The sequence below is a fragment of the Apteryx mantelli genome, chromosome 13 (genome assembly GCF_036417845.1).
Source record: "Apteryx mantelli isolate bAptMan1 chromosome 13, bAptMan1.hap1, whole genome shotgun sequence".
Classification (NCBI taxonomy): Eukaryota; Metazoa; Chordata; class Aves; order Apterygiformes; family Apterygidae; genus Apteryx; species Apteryx mantelli.
The window spans coordinates 23336335-23355280 of record NC_089990.1 but is presented as its reverse complement, the minus strand read 5'-3'; the positions used below and the strand labels follow the sequence as shown (position 1 = coordinate 23355280).

Here is an 18946-nt window from a genome sequence, read left to right as displayed (position 1 = left end):
GCTTGGCTGGAATCGCAAAGATATCCTAACCATCAATTACCTGCACGCCGGTTGACTTTTTATTTTTATTTTTATTTTAAATGTGGTTTTGCCACAAGAAGCTACAACATAGCCAAAGGGAAACCAGCCTACTGCATTGCTCATCACACACCAACAAAATACACTGCCGATGAAGCCCTGCTTCTGCTTGCAGTATGGCTTGTACTTAGCTCCCTTTCCAGCAATCATTAACTAGAACAAATGCTCTTCAAGCGCCACGGCAAGAGCCGTCACCTGCAGTTCTTTTAAAGCTACAAAATTCTGCCTGCCACTAGCAAAACCAGCAGTGGAAGCACCAAAACACATCCCTGCTGAAAGGTGCAAGGAAAAAAGTCCCCCTTCCTCCACAGAAGGAAAAAAGAATCTGTTTTTCAGTTGCTTCTTCTCAGCAGAAGAATGAGGGAAGATAATGGAATTTTAAGTAGGTGATTCAGCAACTGCATAATGTGCAGCTTGGAGGGACTTACATTATTTGGATCAAAGACTTATGTATTGCACATCTTAATTGGACCAATTAAACTGGCAACACTGCATGATCCCTTGCCTCCAGAGTGTTGACTTAGCGCCTGTCTTTCGTCTCCGTGCAAGTGAAACGAGGAATAAGCATGTTTATAACAACTTTCAAAGAGTCAGGTGCCCCAGATCAGGACGCACATTTACATACATTTGACAGGTTTTGAGTCCATGGACAACTTGCAGCCAAGTAGGGAAGTGCTTCCTTAGCACATTCGAGCTACACGTACACACACACACACACAATTAGGTTGTCTTCACCCACCCACCTTTCTGGCCTCACCCTCTGGAGCCCCATCTTGCCCCAGTTTAACAACTACTCTGCGAAGGGACCTTTCTGTTCAGATGCAAAGCAGACACTGACGGCATTAAACATGGAGTAGGAATATTATGTAAATGGCTAGGCACCTGTTCTGCAGGTGAGCTTCCAGTTCGCACCGCTGCATCGTCTGCTGACACTCTGCCTTGAAAGGACAGAGGACAACCAGCTTATCCAACAGGTTGCGCACCAGGAGGCTGGACTTGTGGCACTGCTGGAAAGAGAGTTTTTTGCGATCCATCGGACAAAAGTTGTACTCCTGCATGAAGTTCTCGAGGCACTTGAAGCAGTACGTGTGTCCACAGGGGGTGTCCATAGGCTGCAGCAGAGGCTGCAGGCAGATGTGGCAGGTGAGCTCGTCGTCCACTTCATCCTGGAAGTTATAGAGATGATTGTCGGGCAAGAGGTGGAACTGACCACATTCGCTGCAGAGCTCGCCGGCTTGGGACACGGGGTCTCCTGCTACGGGGTCAGCCATGGTACCAGCATCAGGCGCTCGCGGGCCAGCGGGAAGAGAGCTCGTCACGCAGGCGCTGTCGGACGGCGGTCCTCTAAACGAGGAGAGGAGAAAGAGAGATTTCCAGCCAACTGTCACCTCTAGATCTAGTCAATTAGATATTAAACTGCATTCCTGCCTTAAGCTCCCCCCGGTATCTTCGCCCCCACCAACCCACCTTAGGGCTCTTCCTTCCAGTGCGGCCCTGTGAATCATCAACCCAGGCAACAGCAAACGCGAGGACCTGATTCAGCAAAACGTTTAAGCACGTGGGTAAACTGAAGCCTAAATTACTTTACGTGCAGCAGCGACTCGGACTAGATAAAACCCTGCCAAACACACAGACTAGAAAAACTGAAACAAAAGCTGTGTGTTCTGGAGGGAGAACAACCCGGAGGGGAGGAGAAAGGGAAGCGAGAGAGAAAATAACCAAGACGGTCATTTTTTTTTTTAAACTGACGATTTCCCTGCACAGCTTTCCAGATGATACAGAATATTACTCATTTTAAAGATATGCATGGTGAGATATCTGCCTGGGGACTTCTGGCTGTCGGGATTTTTGTTTTGGTTTGTGCTTTGGGGAGGCAAAAGAGGAAAAAAGAAGAGGAAGAAATTTTTAAAGGAAACTTAAAAAAAATCTACAGCACGTTTCCTTCCTCTTAAGCCCACTCCCTCTGAAAAAGAAAACAGTTCATTTTAACAAAGACCGCGTTGTTCCCAACTCATCCATGCGTAAGCTCACTCACCGAAGCAAATTTCCTATGAAAAAAGCCTTCTAAGAATAAGAGATGTAAAAACCAGCCCGTGCCACGGTTTGTTGCAATGTAACACACAGGCTTGCATTTCAGCAGATTCTTAAATATCTTATTTTCACTAAGTGTAAGAAGCTAAGGAGCAAGCTAAGTTCTTTGCAGTTGCCTCCATACTGATTTTAATAAAGATGTCTCCATCCACATCCAATCGGAGTCTTCCCTAGTATAATCAAATATCAAATTCACCCGAGTCTGCTAGCAGATTATTTTGCAAGCGCAGGCACTACCGCAGGAAGGATTTTCTGTAACCTGGCAGCTATTTTAATGAAGCGAGCAATGTGGTCCTCCATGAAGCAAACACTCTGTATTATCTTTTTTTTGTGTGAGCTCATTTACAAAAGCCAGAGTCTTCTAACACGAAAAAAAACCCTGCAGAACCGTGATGAAATGGAAGATTTTTGAAAGATGACATGGAAAATGTCTGAAAACAAATGGCTTTGTCTGGAACAGGTAAGAGCCCAAACAAGCGCCAGCGCTGGTCTGCACCAGTGCCTGGCATGCAGCGGCAATTTCGGAGGAGGGTAGGCCAGAACAATGAGATAGGGAGAACGGCAAGAAAAAATTAGTCATGGGTTTCTAATAAAAATCATACATCATTCCACTTCAATTAACTGTCAAGCATAAGTCAGCTATTTAATTAAAGGGATAACGTATCACCAAAAAATAAAATAAAATAAAAATCAAGCCATTTTATGGGCAATTTTTTTACCTAGCCATAGAAACTTGTTCACTTCAAAAGAGTGAAATGTTATTGCCAAGGTTCCAGGCAGGTCCTGGGCATGAGCTGTTTGCTTCTCCTCTTGCTGCGGTGCCAGAAAGCATCTTCCCCTTGAGAGAGGCACTTACACGGGATACGCAGTCCTCGCTCTCCCGTTTGGATCTATTTTTTAACGCCTCCACCACTGACTCCCCAAAAAGGAAAGCCATCAGACGCATATTTCATAGTGAAAAAGTGCAGACAGCACACGAGCAAATAAAGCAGATGTCTCTGCGCCCACTGTTCTTCGGTACCTACCTCCACCTGAAACAGACTCCGATATCTCGACTGCTTATCTTATAATTTAAGATCAAATGGCGACATTTTATCTTGCAAGCCAAAAGGGAACATTTTTACATTAGACAATGACTGAACATCACCTACCAACTCGAATCAATCAGCTCAGCGCCAGCCCTTCACGAAAGGCCAAGCTTTCAAGGCGAACCCCTACCAATAAGAAGTACTTGTGCTTCGGGTTGTAGTATTTGCATAAAATTTTGGCAGGTGATTAAACAAATGTAGTTTCTCAGTGAAAACAAACTCCGGAGTAATTTTGCTGATAAACTGCTTTTATACGGGGCTTTTGCCACATATTTACCAATTCATCTCCCTCTCTCTGTGTCTAAAGGTTATAAGAGATGAATCCCACGTATGAGTCATTCCAGAACTAGAGGAAGATAAAAACGTCGCCCCAACCGTTCTGCTTTCCCCTTCCTCGCAACTCCGCATCGCTCCGTCTTCTCAGGTCTGCGCCTTTGCAAACAAGGTGTGAAGCGCTCCTCCAGAAGCGCCAAAATACCTTTCGCTTTGGCACGGCCGTGCTCTCGGCGCAGGGGAGGGCTGCAGGGCAGCCGAGGCTGACACCTCCTCGGTGACGAAACCCAGCGCGCCCCGCGGCGAGGCAGCGGCCGGGCAGCGGCGCCGGCGAGGGCGGCAGGCTCCGACAAGCCTGCCCTTCGCTCCCCGATTCAGGCAGATGTGCTGCAAGAGGGGAATTGCTAACGTCGTCTTCAGCCGCGGCTCCTTTGGTGCAACCGGACAGATTTTAAGTGTCTGGCAAAGGCGCTGTGTCACCACGACAGGCACAACTGCGCTCCGTCCCGATACGCCAGCCTTGATAGAGTCCGCCTAGAGTTACGCTTCAATCAGGCCCTAAGACTGTGCTTTTTAGGTGAAATATGAAATACAATCATTAGCGGTGCCATCAAATCTCAGCTACTCATTCGGACCTCTGAAGCCCGGAGGAGCCCCAACCCCCTTCGTTCTCGCATTGCTCTTTTTGCTATCCCGTTCCCCCTTCCCTGCTTCCTTCCAGCAATGCCGCTTTCAGACCCCTCGTACACATCCCCTGCTTTTCCCTTTCTCCGCGGTATTCAGATCTCTCCCCAGGCCTCACTCTCACCACAAAACACTAATTTCAAGATAAGGCCACACTAGCTTCCACCCAACATGCATAATATGAGGAAGTCGTAAAATAAGGATCTAGCTTTGTCCCGAGTTACTACTTACTGACCACATAAGAATGTAAAAGCCTGACATAGATATATATATATATTTTATATATGTATGTTGCTGCCATAATGGACTCTGCCATTTATAAAGCACAATGCAAGGAATGCCTCTAGAGTCTGAACTATTTAGGAAGCAATACCCTATTCCTGCATTCCTCAATGCAGAAACCAGCAGAAAACTCTTTAGATTTCCCAGTTTCTTACCCTGTGTGGCCCAGGACAAAGATTTCTTAAGCATCATCTTCACTGTATGAAATAAATTATGGTGGGGGGTTTTTTCAGCTAGGTTTTCTTGTACTGTAATACTGACTCAAAGAACAGATTACTTTTTTTTTTTTTTGGAAAGGAAGACTTATCGGGTTGTCTAATCTACTTCCCCGCCAAAGCAAGACTATTCCTGACACTGTTAGCACGTTGCCTATTCTTGTTTTAGCTCCGCTAGGGCACAGAGCCTCAGATATTCCCCCCCCCGCACACGTCTACAGCGGAGCTAATAGCACGAGCGGGGAGCCTGCCAAGAGCCACCCAAAAGTGAACCGCTCGGCTCCATTTCGGGTGGGTAAATTCAATCCCAAACTAGTCGTCAATACATCCGTGAACTTGTAAGCAGAACCGATGAATTACTTCTGCAGCTAAGCTGTTAAAAAAAATAAAAATAAATCAAATCAAAGGCGGGGGGGGAATAGTCTAAGGAAGCTTTCCAACGTCATGCATCTGCTTGCACCAAAATGACTGAAGAAGCGCTGTGGTTTTAATACCCGATTACCCCAAGAACAACGTCACTGCTTCCAATCTTATCGTCTGAAGTCTCAACGTTTCCAAATCTAACTCCCACTCCTTGTTTTTAAGGCATATAACTCAGCCTTAATTCAGTTTGGAGCACAAACAGGGAAAATTCAGCCCAGGCCTGTCTATTCATACAGCCCCAACATTTGATAAAAGTCGCTTTCAGCCGTAAAAATATTTATCTTAATGACATCTCTTTGAGGTATGCTATTCCCACTTAAAGACCGAAAACCGACATCAAGGGAGGCTAAAATATAGACCCACAGAGGCATCAACTCACGGGAATTAGGTACTTAAATACAACTGTGAATCTGACCCTAAGCAACTTGGCTCAGATCATGGAGAAAGTCTTCAGAAAAAAACCAAAAAACACTCTGCAAGTCCAAAGTGATATCAAAAAAAGAAGAAAAAAAAATCAAGACTGTTTCTATTAACTGATTTACAAAACCACAAGTACGTTAAGTGAACTGGAGCACGTCCCATATTGCAAAACCGTGAAACAAGCCGTCGGGCTACAGGAAGGCAAGGACACAAAACAGAAGCATGACGATTCTCCCTAAGAGACCGGGGTGGCTAGAAAAACACCCCATAATGCTTCAGTTTAAAGAAAAGTCTGTCAAATAACTAGCTCTTAATATTAAAAGGTTATTTGTAACATGGGAAGTATTTTGGAGACATAAAGGGTTTTATGTTCTTCACCTTTAGGTTAAAGCTTACGTACTAACGTGGATCGATGATACCGAACGCCCCAACGTGAAAGTTGCCTCTGAGGCTTCCAGCCGCACGCGGCAGCGCGTGCCCCACGTACGCTGCCACGTCATGGCTTGCTGCAGTCGTTATGCCAGCTGCGTTATTTATGAGAACAGTTCCCTGAGAGACTGGACATGCCACATTCCAGCTAAAGGCCAAAACGATTAATTACATTTCTCTGGGTGGACAGAAAGCCCCAACACGCCGGATCAATTAAGATGACGGAGGGTGCGCGCCAGGAAGGCGCTAACCCAAGACACCTCCCTGCTTCCACAAAACCAGCCAGTTCCAGGTGGACCCCGACATAAGCTCAGCACTCTAAAAACGAACCATAAGAAAAAGTGAGATAATTTTTTTTGCAAAATTTGCTTCAAATAGCTTTCACTCAAAGAGTCTGGTATTTCATAAAATAGCTTTTTTTTGGGGGGGGGGGATTTTTATTGCAAAAGTGTTCTGTAACAGATTTTTTGCCGAATTTCAGCTCTACCCTGGGCAGGCACTTCGCACGCAGAAAAAGGGGACAGGTTTTACACGAGCTACAGTAACGTTCTGGTTGAACACTTCCACCGGGCTGCTACAATATTTCACAACCCTGAGCGAGTTCTCCTGAGTTTACAGCGGTGGCATAGAAAATAACATGGAAACATCAGAGGATTTTTGTAAACTATGTTTAAAGTAGGTCAGCTTTTAGCAAAACTGCAGCACCAAACCCAAGAACATTAACCTTGCCTTGCTCTCCTAATAAGCCACCTCTGAGCGAGTCACCGCTCTGCACATCTCCCAACGCTCCAGTTGAGAAACTAAAGCAGAACTACACTCAGCCTAAAGCAAGACTGCCAATTAAAACACTGTCATCCTCCCAATCATTTTTGCCTGTTCTTTAATCATAAATCTGAAAATCAGTTTTATTCTAAATCCCTTTTATTTGTGTGCTTGTCAGACAACTTTGCATATAACCAGCTCAAAGTCCTTCTGGGCAAGTATCTGTTTTCTCTACCAGAATAACAGAAAACCAATTGTATTTTCATGAATTATAATCAGACGCATTACCATGTTAGACTAGAAAAGACTTATTATTCCAGGAAACACTATTCTGAGAGATGTGCTAAAAGGCTTGTTTGACCATAGCAAGACTATGCCAAGGGATTTTCTCCCGAGTGACTTTTGCACTATCAGCTCTCCGGTACGGTACTTGGGTTTGTGTTTCTACCCTAATACACTTCAAGAGCAGTTGCTTAAAAAAAAAAAACAAAACTGTTTTGTTAGTCTTTTTGACAGCAGTGGGACTACACCAGTGTAATTTCAACAGCTAAGCCCAGTTCATTGTACAGAGCAGGAGACTCTGGTGTTACCGTTTAGTTAATATTACCTGGGTAACAGACACCAGTAAATTCCCTCCCTCCGGTTAGCAAGGAATTCAGTAGTGGCGTAAAATGCTTTTCACCTACGCTTTTCCTCCAAGTGGTTTAAATAGCCACTATGTTAATTTACTGGTGTGCAAAACAGATAAATTAAATGCCAGCAAATAGAAGCGAAGACATGCGCTGCAGGAGAAGCTGTTTTATCATATTCCTTCATGCTTTATCACCTTTGCAGGGTGCTTCTCCTACACCCACGAGCCTTTCTACACCCCTTCTTCCGCGCAATCACGCGAGCTACTTGTTTTATGCTCAGGGGAACACAAAGCTTATGCAGATTCTTCTGTTTTACCACTTAGATCGATTTGCATCTCTGCAGAATTGGATCCAAAGGCTCCTACGGAAGTTTCCACACTGGCAGCATATATGGATTTTCTTTGCACATTCATTAGGTTTTTCTCTTCTCTCTAATCACCTCTCTCTCTAGGAAATTAAATACCCCTACCTCTACCATCCCCCCACCAACACTTTGAATTTGGCAGCAATCTGCAATTCCATCCCTAAAAATCAGTTTGATGTTTGGGGATGAGGTTTTCTAGTGACAAAGAAAAGAAGGAATCCAATACTATAATTTAAGGATAAAGGATTTAATCTGTCATTAATAAACAAAACTTCTCTTGCAATTAAAAGAAAAAGCCCAAAACCAAATCAAAGAGGGATTAGGAGAGATGATGTTAAAATTGAGGCTTCATCTAGAATCGGGTAGAACACTTGCTTTCCAAAGAGCTGGGTTTGCTTCTGACAGCAGGTAATGATCGTATGTCTATTGGCTATATATGAATATCAGACACTCTTAACACATCGTTGTCCATGTGTCTACCCATAAATTCCTTGTTAATAATAGTAATAATAAAAAAAAATAGCAACACAGTTTACAGAATCTGGGTACAAGCCTCCAGCACTGTCCAACCCCTATAGCTATTACCAGCAGCCTGACGACTTTACCGTAAGCGATCCAGCAGCACGAAAGCAGAGTTTGGCACCTGACCATGAAATATTTCCTATCAACAGATCGCCGTTACAGATGTTAACATCACAAGCTGGACTGGGGCTCTACTGCAGGAGAAAGCAGCACGGAACTCTTAGTTACCCTCGCCAAGTCAAGTTTTGGTCTCAGTTACGCTAATTTTTTTACAGTACTCTGCCCTAAAGTTAAGAGTTTGGCACAAGGTACGACAGTATCCTTTTATATCAGTAGGCACCTGAAATCCAAACCGCAAAACGAAGCGAGCTACCAGGTGAGAAGCAGGCAGCACGGCTAAGCGAGCTAGCGCGGAGGGTCCCTCTCCGCTCCCCTAGGCCAGGCGCTTTTTTGCAAGGGTGCCAGACGGCTCTGGCCCCCGCTTTACGCCATCACCATATTACTCGGCTCCGCACACCAAACCGCGACTTCCTTTCACAGGGTTAGAGGGCATTTTCACAAAAACCAGCGCAAAGTACTTTCTAGCCCCAGCTTGTTCCAACTAACTAAAAAAGTGGAATTAAAAAATAATTGAGCCTGTAATTCCCCTTACATCTCACCAAATCAGGGGAAAGGGGAGAGAAACAAACACGCTTATCTATTAAGAAAATAAAGAATTCCCTGCGCCGCGTGCTCGCAAGCTGCAGGTGCTGCGCAGCGACCTTCGAAGCTTGCTTAACCTCCCGCCGGCGCCCGCGGCCGGGCCGAACGGCCGCTGCAACCGGCCCGCGCCACGGCCGGGAACCAAAGGAGCGCTGCAGGGGCGAAGAACATCTCCTGGCTGAGGACGGCCCTCCCGCAGGGCTGGCGGAAGGGTGTCACGGCTCATTTGTAAGAGTCTGGAGACATATTCTGCCATTGAGGATACCTGTATTACAGGCGCCTGAACTTAAGTACGGTTGCGCGTGTGATTTAAGGTGAAATTTGCCTTTTCACCATACGGTTTCACCTGGCGTATTTGGTTGACTTCAGACCTCACAAGCTAAGCTGGAGAAAAAAAAAAAAAAAAAGCAAGGCTTTTTTTAATTTGTTTTTTCAAATCTTATCCTGATTTAGAGCTGCGTCCAGCTCCACCTACCAGAGGCAGGTCTTTGAGAATCACTGTTATCTTGCCCTGTTATGCACGTATTTACAGTATGAGTGAACTGATATTTATATTCCCCCTTGTGCTAAGAATAATTAAAAAAAAAAAAAGCCTGTGCGGCTTTCTCACCAGTTAGAAGAGCTGGAACCACAGCCCCAGCGACCAAAGTCCTTCCACTATCCGCGACTCAAGGCAGCGCCCACCTTCTTCCCTAACCACCAGCGCACGAGTCGCGGAGCGACCTTGAGCCGGGGAACACGTAGGAGGGGGAAGGCAACCGCCCTTCTCTCCTCATTTCTGAGCCCGTCAAGGTGACTAGGAAAGCAGCCAAGCAACCCGGTGTTAACCTCGCGGGGGAAGTTTTTTATTTTGTCACAAGTACAAAGAGGCTCAGAAGACCCAGTATGTTGCTTTTTAGGTAACCTATGTGAAATAATCATACAGCTCTTTTTTTTTTCACTACCAATTGAGATGGTTTAATATTAAAAGCGAATATTCTCAGATCTAAAGTTCCCAGGGCACGGACCGGGTTTATGGGGGTTTTTTCCCCCCTCTCATCTCCATTAGGAGAACCGCAGTAGTGCTTACTAGGTGAGAGGGGTTTATCTGTTATTTATGAGTTTAGAGGTGGGAGGTTAATACGTCCAAGAACTTTACAAATAAGGCTGATGACGATTTATTGCACTTTCAGCGACGGCAAAATAACTGCTGTCACGAGCGAGCCCTGTAAAAACTCAAGGGAGCTGTTTGAGTTTTATTTCAATCCTTTTTTAATTCACACCCCATCAGCTCCGAAAGGAGAAGTCTGCTGCAGCTGTTTAGGAGATGCCTACGGCCCAGACAAAGACTAGACAAAGCTGGACAACACTTTTTTTTTTAAACCTAATCCATTCCAGGACTTTCCCTTCCACAGATGGTTCCAAGCAAGGAACAACACAGTCTCCAAACAAACCTTGCCTAGAGACCCTCCAAACTCAGGGAGCAACATGTACGCTTAAAACCTGCCGTTGCCTGCAAGCTGCTGATCCGCTCTCCAGACTCCTCCAGCTTCATCCTCTTTCCCTCCTTTTAGCTGCAGATGCTTTTTCCTGGACCAGTGTAGCGATTCCTACCACTTGGGCTCCCTAAACCCTCCTCTAACACTTCAGACACTTCATGAACCAATTTCTCATCAACTATTTGCCATTCGCTGTATTAAAAAGTTTGCCAGATATTTGCGTATTTTTAAATTCAATTCATGTCCAAAAAAAATGCCAAGTTTCAGTCTAGAGCACCATTTTGCATGGTATAAATCAGGGAAGACAAACTGATGAGGACCGTCAAATGTAATTCCCAACAACTGCAGGGAGAGCACCACTAAAGAAGCTGAAAAGGAAAAGCCAAACAAGGGGGGGGTTGTAATAAATCAGCAAAACCTACTCAGGCCTGGGAGTAAGACACCAGCTGCGACTACTCCAGCAAGATACACGCAATCAGGACAAATCCAGGCAGCTTAATCTTCAAAGTGGAACCAACGTAGCAGTTTCAGAAGAAAATTAGAAATACAAGGGAATGCACAGTGAAAGGTGTAGCAGGGGATGGTTCGTGAACTACAGATATTTTATTTTGGCCACCTACCATTTAGTCCAGGACTCTACAATTTCATAAGCACGCAGAAATTGAGCTACTAACTGTACTTAAGGAAGTATACAGCTACTGTGGTTTACGAAACCATCCATCGCAATTTCCAGTTGAAGTTACTGGATGCTCCATTCAGCTGGCACCAACGTTATCCAGAATAATCCTCAACCTGTTTCATCGGGTACCTTTGAACCTCACGTTGTTCTTAAAGCAGGAGAAGGTCCCCTGGCTACCAGGTTCTTTCACGGCCAAGCTACAAACACTGCGCACCTATTTCTTCCACCTTTTGCAGTTCTCCTTCTCCAGGCTGGCTGGTTGGTTTTGTTTTCTAGTTCTTGCTCACTTCCCTCACTACTCATTTAGTTAGAAACTTAAAAACCCATTTGCCAACAAGGAGTTTTCTTTTTGCTGCACACCACCAGCCCTTCTCTCCCTTTCACTGGGTTTTACGCTAGCGCATCGCCGTTATTTAAGCGGGTTAAACACGCGCCGGGCTCGCGTGCTGGAGCGGAGGCAGAACCGACGCGAACGGAGACGCGGTTTTACCAGACAGCTTTGTTTTGCAGCAGCCAGCTCGCCCCGTACAAGGTTGTCCTCGGGTTTATCGTTCTTCCCCTCGCCGCCGGCCACGCGAGCCCCGGGTCTCCCTGCGCTCCGGGAGCCGGCGCAGGGAGCGAACCCCAACGCGGAGCGGGGCCGGGGGCATCGCCACCGCGTCGGCCCCGTTCAGCCGCCGCCGCGCTACCGGCTTGGCCGCAGCGTGAGCGAGCGGCTCGAGCGCGCGATTTCGGAGACGACAAGTTTCGCTTCGGAGGAGCCGCGCGCACGACTCGCCTTCTCCGCGGCTGGGGAGCTGCCAGAGGGCTCCGGCCTTGGCGCGGCGGCGGCGGCGGCGGCCAGCGCGGTCCTCGAGGGCACGGCGCCGCCGCCGCGCCTGACGCTCGCTCCTCGGCGACGTCGCGCCTCCCCAGCCGGCGGCGGGCGGCTCCGGGGCCGAAGCGTCGGCCTGGGCATCCCGTAGGTCCGTGGCAGCGCCCGACGAGCTCGCGCGGAGCGTCCCACGCGCCCGTCCTACCTTCGAGGCGCTTCCCAAAGGTCCAGGCAGCCGCGGGGCTCCCCCCTGCTGTCACCCCGATCGCTAGTTACAGGCTTTTCCGCACGAATCGGCACCTGAGCCGCGCCGGCGCCGGGAGAGGCGCCTCTGCCCGCAGCGCCCCCAGCCCCGGCCGGGCCCCGCGGGGCCGCTCCGGGAGAGGGAAGCCGCGGCGGCAGCCGCCCTCCCCACGCGGGGGAAGGGAGGGAAGGAGGGACGGAGCTCGCCCGCCCGCCCGCCCGCCCGCGGCGCCCGCCAGGCCCGCCGCCCCCCACCCCCGCTCACCTGCAGGCGCCGCGGCGGCCGAGCGGCTCGGGCCGGGGCCGCGGGGGCCGCCGCGCCGGGACGGGACGGGACCGGGGGAGGGGGGGGAAGCGCGGCTCTCACCCGGCCCGCGGCGGTGCCGAGCGCGGCTCCTCCACCAAGTTTCCGGGCGGGGAAGAAAGTCGAAACCTACGCGACGGGAGGAGGCGGCGCAGCCGCCCAGGTGTCTCCGGCCCGGCCCGGCCCTCCCTTCCCTTCCCCGCCTCCTCCTCCTCCTCCTCCGGCCGGCCGGGCCCCGCTCCGCTCCGCCGGGGGGCGCCGCGGGCTCCATCTTGTCCGCGCCGCCGCCGGCCTCGCCTCCCCTCGGCCTCCCGCCCGCCCGAAGCGCGCGAAGCGGTGCTGGGGGGGGGGGAAGGCGGACACGGGGCCGCCCCGGGAGCGGGCGGTGGCGGAGCCGCGGCTGCCCGGACACGAGGAGGACGCGGGGGCACCTGGCTTTGCCGGGGCGCTTTGTCCGCCCCGCCGGCGGGCGAGGCAGGCGGAGGGACGGCTCGTGCTTGTCGGGGCCCGCATCCCCGCCAGCCGCGGCGCTCGGCCGCGGCGGGCAGAGGCGGGGCGGTCTCGTGGCCGGCAGGGGCCCGGCCGCGAGGAGACGAGGCGGGAAGCGACGGCGCCCGCGCTGCTCCCGGATAACCCGCGAATCCGCCCGCCTTGCCGCCCCGGCGCTTCTCCCTGCCTCCCGCTTCCAGCCAGCGAAGCGCCAGGCTGGGAGCCTTGGGCACGGCACGGCGTCCGAGCTGGTTCCAAGGGAAGAGCCGGCGCTGGCCGCGTACCAGGCCTTTCCTTGGGCCGGGTCGCTTTTAAGTCCGGATGGTGAACCGGAATTGTTTCAGGTGGAAAAATAACCATAGCTTTTTTCAGGGTTATCATTTCTCTCTCTGACTCATGGCAGTGCCTTGCAAATGCTCGCGCTACGGTAAAGAGGGCAGTGCAGGAACACAACAAAAGACAAGGCTGCTTAAACAGGCATTTTGGCCAAGAAAGAAAAAAAAACTCAGAACCTTATATTTTTGAGGAGGGCTCATTAGCAAGGAAACCTGTGTGCATTAACGTGCCTGAGTATGCAGCGCAGGTGGTGCTAGCACACACCTGTCTGTAGCTGATGATTCAGGCATGCCCCATGGTGGCTGACAGAGGCCTCAGTGAAGAGAGGAGTGCTTTAAACCCCCTGGCAACATCCCTTCCCTTTCCCCTTCACTAGGGGTTTATGTTGTTCAAGATAAGGCTGGGAAGAAGTGTTGCTACAGAGAGAAGAGATAGCCTTTTATTTCAGGCATGGTCAGAGCTGACTTAATTTCCTAATCCTGCACTATATTTCCTGTGTAATCTTTTTGGTTCTTTGCCAGCTTGCTTAATCTCTCTGTGTTCCCTGTTTTTGTCTGTAGAAATCCTTCACGGAGGGGTTGTGAGCTATGCTTGTTAACACAAAAGAAGATTTCCATATTGTAAAGGCGAGACCATCAGAGATGCAACGTGTACTGAAAATGCAACCAGACCCTTCCTGCTCCTCGTTCGGATTGTCTTTGGAAATCCAGTGGAACCAAGGCATGCCAGCAACACATCCTTCATCAAGATCCAACTTACTACAGGACACAAACTGTAAGATATTTAAGATGTTTTTGTAGGGATTGACTCGGAACTGTGATCTAGCTTTGCAAAACCCCAGGTTTTGGTTAGACTAAATTAGTTCTCTGGTAGGATTTTGTCTGAAGCACCAAGGCTGAGCTGGTGGGGAAAGATGGGTGGCATCACGTCCTCAGACCATCCTGCACAAATAAATATTCTGTTAACATAGCGGCTGCCTGGTTTGAGGCTTTGGGCAATTAAACTCCTGTGCCAGGGAGAAATAGCAGCAGGCCAGAGCTGCGTAACTGCTGGGAGCGTGTTGTCAGGTCTGTTGGTAGCACTCAAACCTGGTGCAGAAACATCAGGCTGTGCCTGAACTGTCTGAGACGGAGCCTGTACTTACAGAGAGCTGATTTATATTGAGTGCTGGCTTACGTGTGTACAGGTAAAGGCTTAAACTAAACTTGGTGGGGTGCTCTGAAGGGGAGAGGTTGGAGCCGTAGCAGAAAACCAGTCTCTCCTCCGTGCAGCGTATGGCTCAGTCCGGGAGGACAGGAAATGTGTGGGTGAACTTGGGTAGCAGGAGGGCAAAGCCCAGGGAAACTTCAAATAGAGGCAAACCTTTAAAATCAGGAACTTCATCTAGTTAGCACTTGCTAGAGATTTTTATCACAGCTGATGACCTGTTTTCCTGAGTGGACACTATGTAATTAAGGTATGGTGAAAGTTTTGTTATATAAGCGTGCTGGAATTCTGGTTTGGCTTTGCAATGGAGGAGTCCCACTGAGTCATGGTTTCCGCATGGACTCACGGAGCCTACAGGCCTCTGCTCTAGAGCTAACACGAGTGTAGGGAACTGAAATTCATTCCTTTCTTTGGCTGGGCAAAAGCAGCCGCACTGGAAATAAGACTGTGGCTCAATGACATGAAGTCTTTGCTGTATTACTGGTTCCTACCTGTTCCTTGGTCCTGCCCCTGCAATGCAGCACGCCATCCCTTAGCTGCTCCTGTGCAACTCCGCGTGTGGCTGAGCTGTGAACCGGACAGGGATACTGATCTATCTGAGAAATAATCCAGGCAAAAATATACCGAAGTATATTTTATTTAAAAAACATAAACATATTTTTAAATAAATGCATATATATTTTAAAGCTAGATTAGTTCCCAAATCTAGTTTATAATTCAGAGATTATGGATCAGTGATATTCTCTCGTACTAGTACAGGAGCAAGCAACGGTGGAGGAAAGTGGCAAAATATGAAACTGGTCCTGGAGAAGAAGGATTTGTACCTCAAACCACAGTTCAATATTCAGTCTGCAAAGAGTAGATGGATTGCTCTACCGGATCGTTGTGCTAGCAGCTAATGTGCTGGGCAAATTTGAATAGCAGTTCATACTATTTAACTGTAAACAGTTTGCATTGAAAACATCACGACATCTGGGAGAAGGAGTAGTTTCTCTAGTAACCCAAGTTATAATTTGAGCGTTAACCTTGCATTGAAGAGAAGCTTGACCTGCTGTCTCCTCTGTGGCACCACTTGCAAACCCCACCATCTGTTAGTCTCTGCTCTGTCCTACTCTTGGTTTCTTCAAAGCCAAAGTTGTTCTCCAGAACTCGAGGACTTTTTATTTACTAGCGGTTCTGTTAATTTACTTCTGTACTTCTTGTTAACTGAAAAGATTTTCCATGAAAAAAATAGAGCAATCTCAGTTTGAGGTTTTATCTGCTGTCTGCTAATAATTTCCTGTCTGTGATGGCATAATTTGTACAATAATCGCTGTCTGCGCTGTGTGCAGAAAGATTATGGGCCAAATTCATGTTCAGTGTATACATCAGGGTGATGATGCCCCTTTCTGATAGACAGGATCAGATATAATAACTAAATATACTTGCATGATTAAGAATGTTTTTAATAATCCTTTGTTTCACATGAAGATTCATAAAACACTTCTTGTAAAATCTGAAAAAAAAAGAAAATTGATAAGCAAGCGATTGGAAAAATAACAGTAGGAAAATTGAATGGAGAAGCAAAGTCAGATCACACAAAGGTTTATGGATTAATCCCATTAATGTTGCCTAAAGCTTGGTAACCTTGTGTGTTTCTGTCATCCTCTTGTGGGAAGGTACAAAGACTATATGACTACACGGTATTAATTTGGGACCTAACTTTGATGTTTCATCACAAACAAACCTAAATTCCCAACCCACACACAAGAATGTAAATACACTTAAAAAAAAAAAAAAAAGTCCCACAAACAAGTAGAGAGAGTCATCCCAGGAATTTATGATTAAATGGCATGGAATCTCCCTTTTGTGGAAGGCAGAAGGCACATGAAGGCACGCCGGATTCTGGGGAATCCGCGGCCCCAAGCACATTGTTTGGATTCATTCTCCCAGGTTCTGTAGTACTTTTGTTCATTTTGCATTACTTTATTATAGGAGGTTTGCTGCAAATTATCCCTATGTATGCATTGCATACTGTGTATGTATAGGAAGTAGTTGGAATCCTCCTGTTTGAAATGTGTAAAAGTGGAGCAAACAAAATTTTAAGAAATATAGCATAAGAATCTTGTATTTGTTAGCAATGACTTAGGACTATTTTCCATTATCATCTTTCCTCACGGTGTTTTATTGCATTAGTTATTGACAATGTCGGTATATTTTATTTGGTGGATATGTAGAATGTTTTCACTAGAAGTAAACAGATTGGTTTTCTGCTTATAGGAAAGTATATGTTGGCAGATATAAAGAGGACATCTGGCGCCTCTTAGGAGAGGAATAACCCATCTGGCTTTTGACAGTGGAGGAGATCTGATAATATCAAAAAATATATATATAAAGGTGCACAAATAGCTTTTCTGGTTTGCTGTAATGAATAGTGTTGATGGCGGTTTCATAGCTTTTTGAGTGATACTTTTGAAATGTTGCAACTGCTTTTTAACCAAAATATATTTCTTTTTATTACCATGTTCTGTTGCAGCATGAGACTTCAGAAATACAGCGTCTATCAGGAAAGATAGCATAGCAATAGATAAAATAACATTTCAGTAGGCCAATTTCAGGACCCACTGAATTTTCTGTTTTTCTTTTACCTCATTGGGATTTGATCTTTTGAGATTCTAAGCCCCACTGCCTTGACTCCCCTCCCGTACTAACTTTCCTTGAAGATAAGAGATAAGGTGCCATCAAGTTCCTAGAAATTATTTTCATAGACAGCCTTAATTTCAACACTGTTCTCTAACTTAAAACTGATAACAAATATTAAGTAGATTTGAGCCAATTCAGGAATATTATCTGTGAAATTGTGTGCCTAGGAGGTACTGCCGTTCTCTGATACAGAGTATTAATTAAACATTGTCTCTGAAATATTTAGAATTTGACCTCTAGCTGCTTCTGTTCTGCTAACGAATGCTGACTTTCTGCTGCCTGTGTTTATGAACATTATCTGTTTCTTGGACTGTTGGATTGGAGGCAAAGGCTACGTGTGTCAAGGAAGTATAGCTGTTATCACGTCCCTAACAGGAAACTCTCCCCCTTGAAGTCCCAAGCGAGACTGTGGCAGCTCAGCGCAGTCTTCCTGGAAGAGCAGGAGTCGCAGGAAATCTGCAGCGCTATTCCTAGCGTAAGCAAACTCGCTGCCACAAGGGCTTAGTAGCAGCAGTAATGAGTATGTCTGGGTGATGGGGTGTAGAGAGCACAGAGTGGTATTTCTGGAGTATGTTCAGGTCTTGTTCATTATTTCAAGGTAATAATTGACAGGGCACTTTTATTCCTCCAGAGTACGTGTAAAATACTCCATAAGGTACGAGTTTGGGGATTTGGATCATCATCCATTTTGAATACTCGGCTAGTGGATGCCCTTTGGATAACGACAGCACCGCTCCCCTTCCAGTCTTGGGAGGTGTGCTGTCTGCTTCAGCAAGGTCATTCGTAGAACGAAGGCTGTTTGTGTTCTGCTTGGCCGTACGCTGCCCTTCGCTAGGAGGACATCTGCGTTCAGGAAACTAAACCAGAGGCTCCCTTGGCTTGTTCCACTACAGAAGAGCAACATTTTTCAACATGTTCTTCTAGTCTGTTTCTGATGGTGTTTCACCCAGCTCCACAGAGACGGCCTTCACCTGGGTTCAAGAAATTACTGCACCAAGTCCTGTGTATCAAACTAGCCATCATCAGTGGGACAATGTACTTCCATAGCTATATCAGGAATATTAAAGAATAAAAATGAAGATCCTAAAACCCATACAAACTAGCAGGTTCTATTCATCAGTTCTCTGTCAACAGCCTGCTGAAAGTGCTAGGAAAGCCCTTCAGCACAGCAGGCACCAAAGCAATTTAAATATGTATGTAGAAAATAACTTCATAGGGATTGCTCCATTGTTCCCTGACTTGCACCTACTTCTGGAATGGAAGATGAGACTTAGTGTTCATCTATTTAATGGTATATGGCAGCATCATGCAAGAGCGTGAAGAAGCATCTCAACATCAAGATGTTGGAGATGCCAAATGTGCTGACCCACCTTGGAATTTGTTGCTAAAACTGCCCCAGAATACTCCTGATATTATACAACAATCAATTTTTAATAACAGCAATAGTCACCAGAAAGGCTTGAAAAGAAGAATGTGGGATGGCTGCAAGTCTCATCAGGAAAAGATCTAACACAGACCTGGACCCATGCAGGTTACACGTACTTGCTCTTCAAAACTCTCTTCGGGCAAAATGACACATTTCTAGTAAGACTGTTGAGTCTGCAACAAGAAAAAGGCATGTCCTGAGGAAAAACAAGATCCATCCAAATTAACTGGAATGTGCTGCAGCTGGAGCTCTGTTTCCAGAAAAGTAGCTAAATATAAACATTCCTAACTGAATGGGTGGGAAGCCAAGATTGCCTTGCAGCAA

General features: G+C 47.1%; 1 protein-coding gene and 1 long non-coding RNA gene across 7 annotated transcripts in view; one reads left to right on the top strand and one right to left on the bottom strand.

Moving 5' to 3' along the window:
* LOC106489852 (ligand of Numb protein X 2-like) overlaps positions 1–12962 on the bottom strand; it is a 30400-nt gene extending 17438 nt beyond the window's left edge. The window contains exons 1-2 of one of the 5 annotated variants that reach the window (XM_067304373.1): positions 12915–12962; positions 961–1422 (exon numbers count right to left, since the gene is read on the bottom strand). In XM_067304373.1, coding sequence (XP_067160474.1) covers positions 961–1349 — 389 coding nt within the window. In that variant the 5' untranslated portion in view covers positions 1350–1422; positions 12915–12962. Of the gene's footprint in view, positions 1–960; positions 1423–11612; positions 11659–12141; positions 12201–12444; positions 12492–12546; positions 12564–12914 lie in introns of those variants that run through there. The other 4 variants (XM_067304374.1, XM_067304372.1, XM_067304371.1 and 1 more) reach the window with 4 other exon arrangements.
* A 273-nt stretch (positions 12963–13235) lies between these two features.
* LOC106489854 (uncharacterized) overlaps positions 13236–18946 on the top strand; it is a 34301-nt gene continuing 28590 nt past the window's right edge. For both annotated transcript variants that reach the window (XR_010885582.1, XR_010885583.1), the window contains exons 1-2: positions 13236–13316; positions 13869–14082. This is a non-coding gene — a long non-coding RNA (uncharacterized lncRNA). The remainder of the gene's footprint in view (positions 13317–13868; positions 14083–18946) is intronic.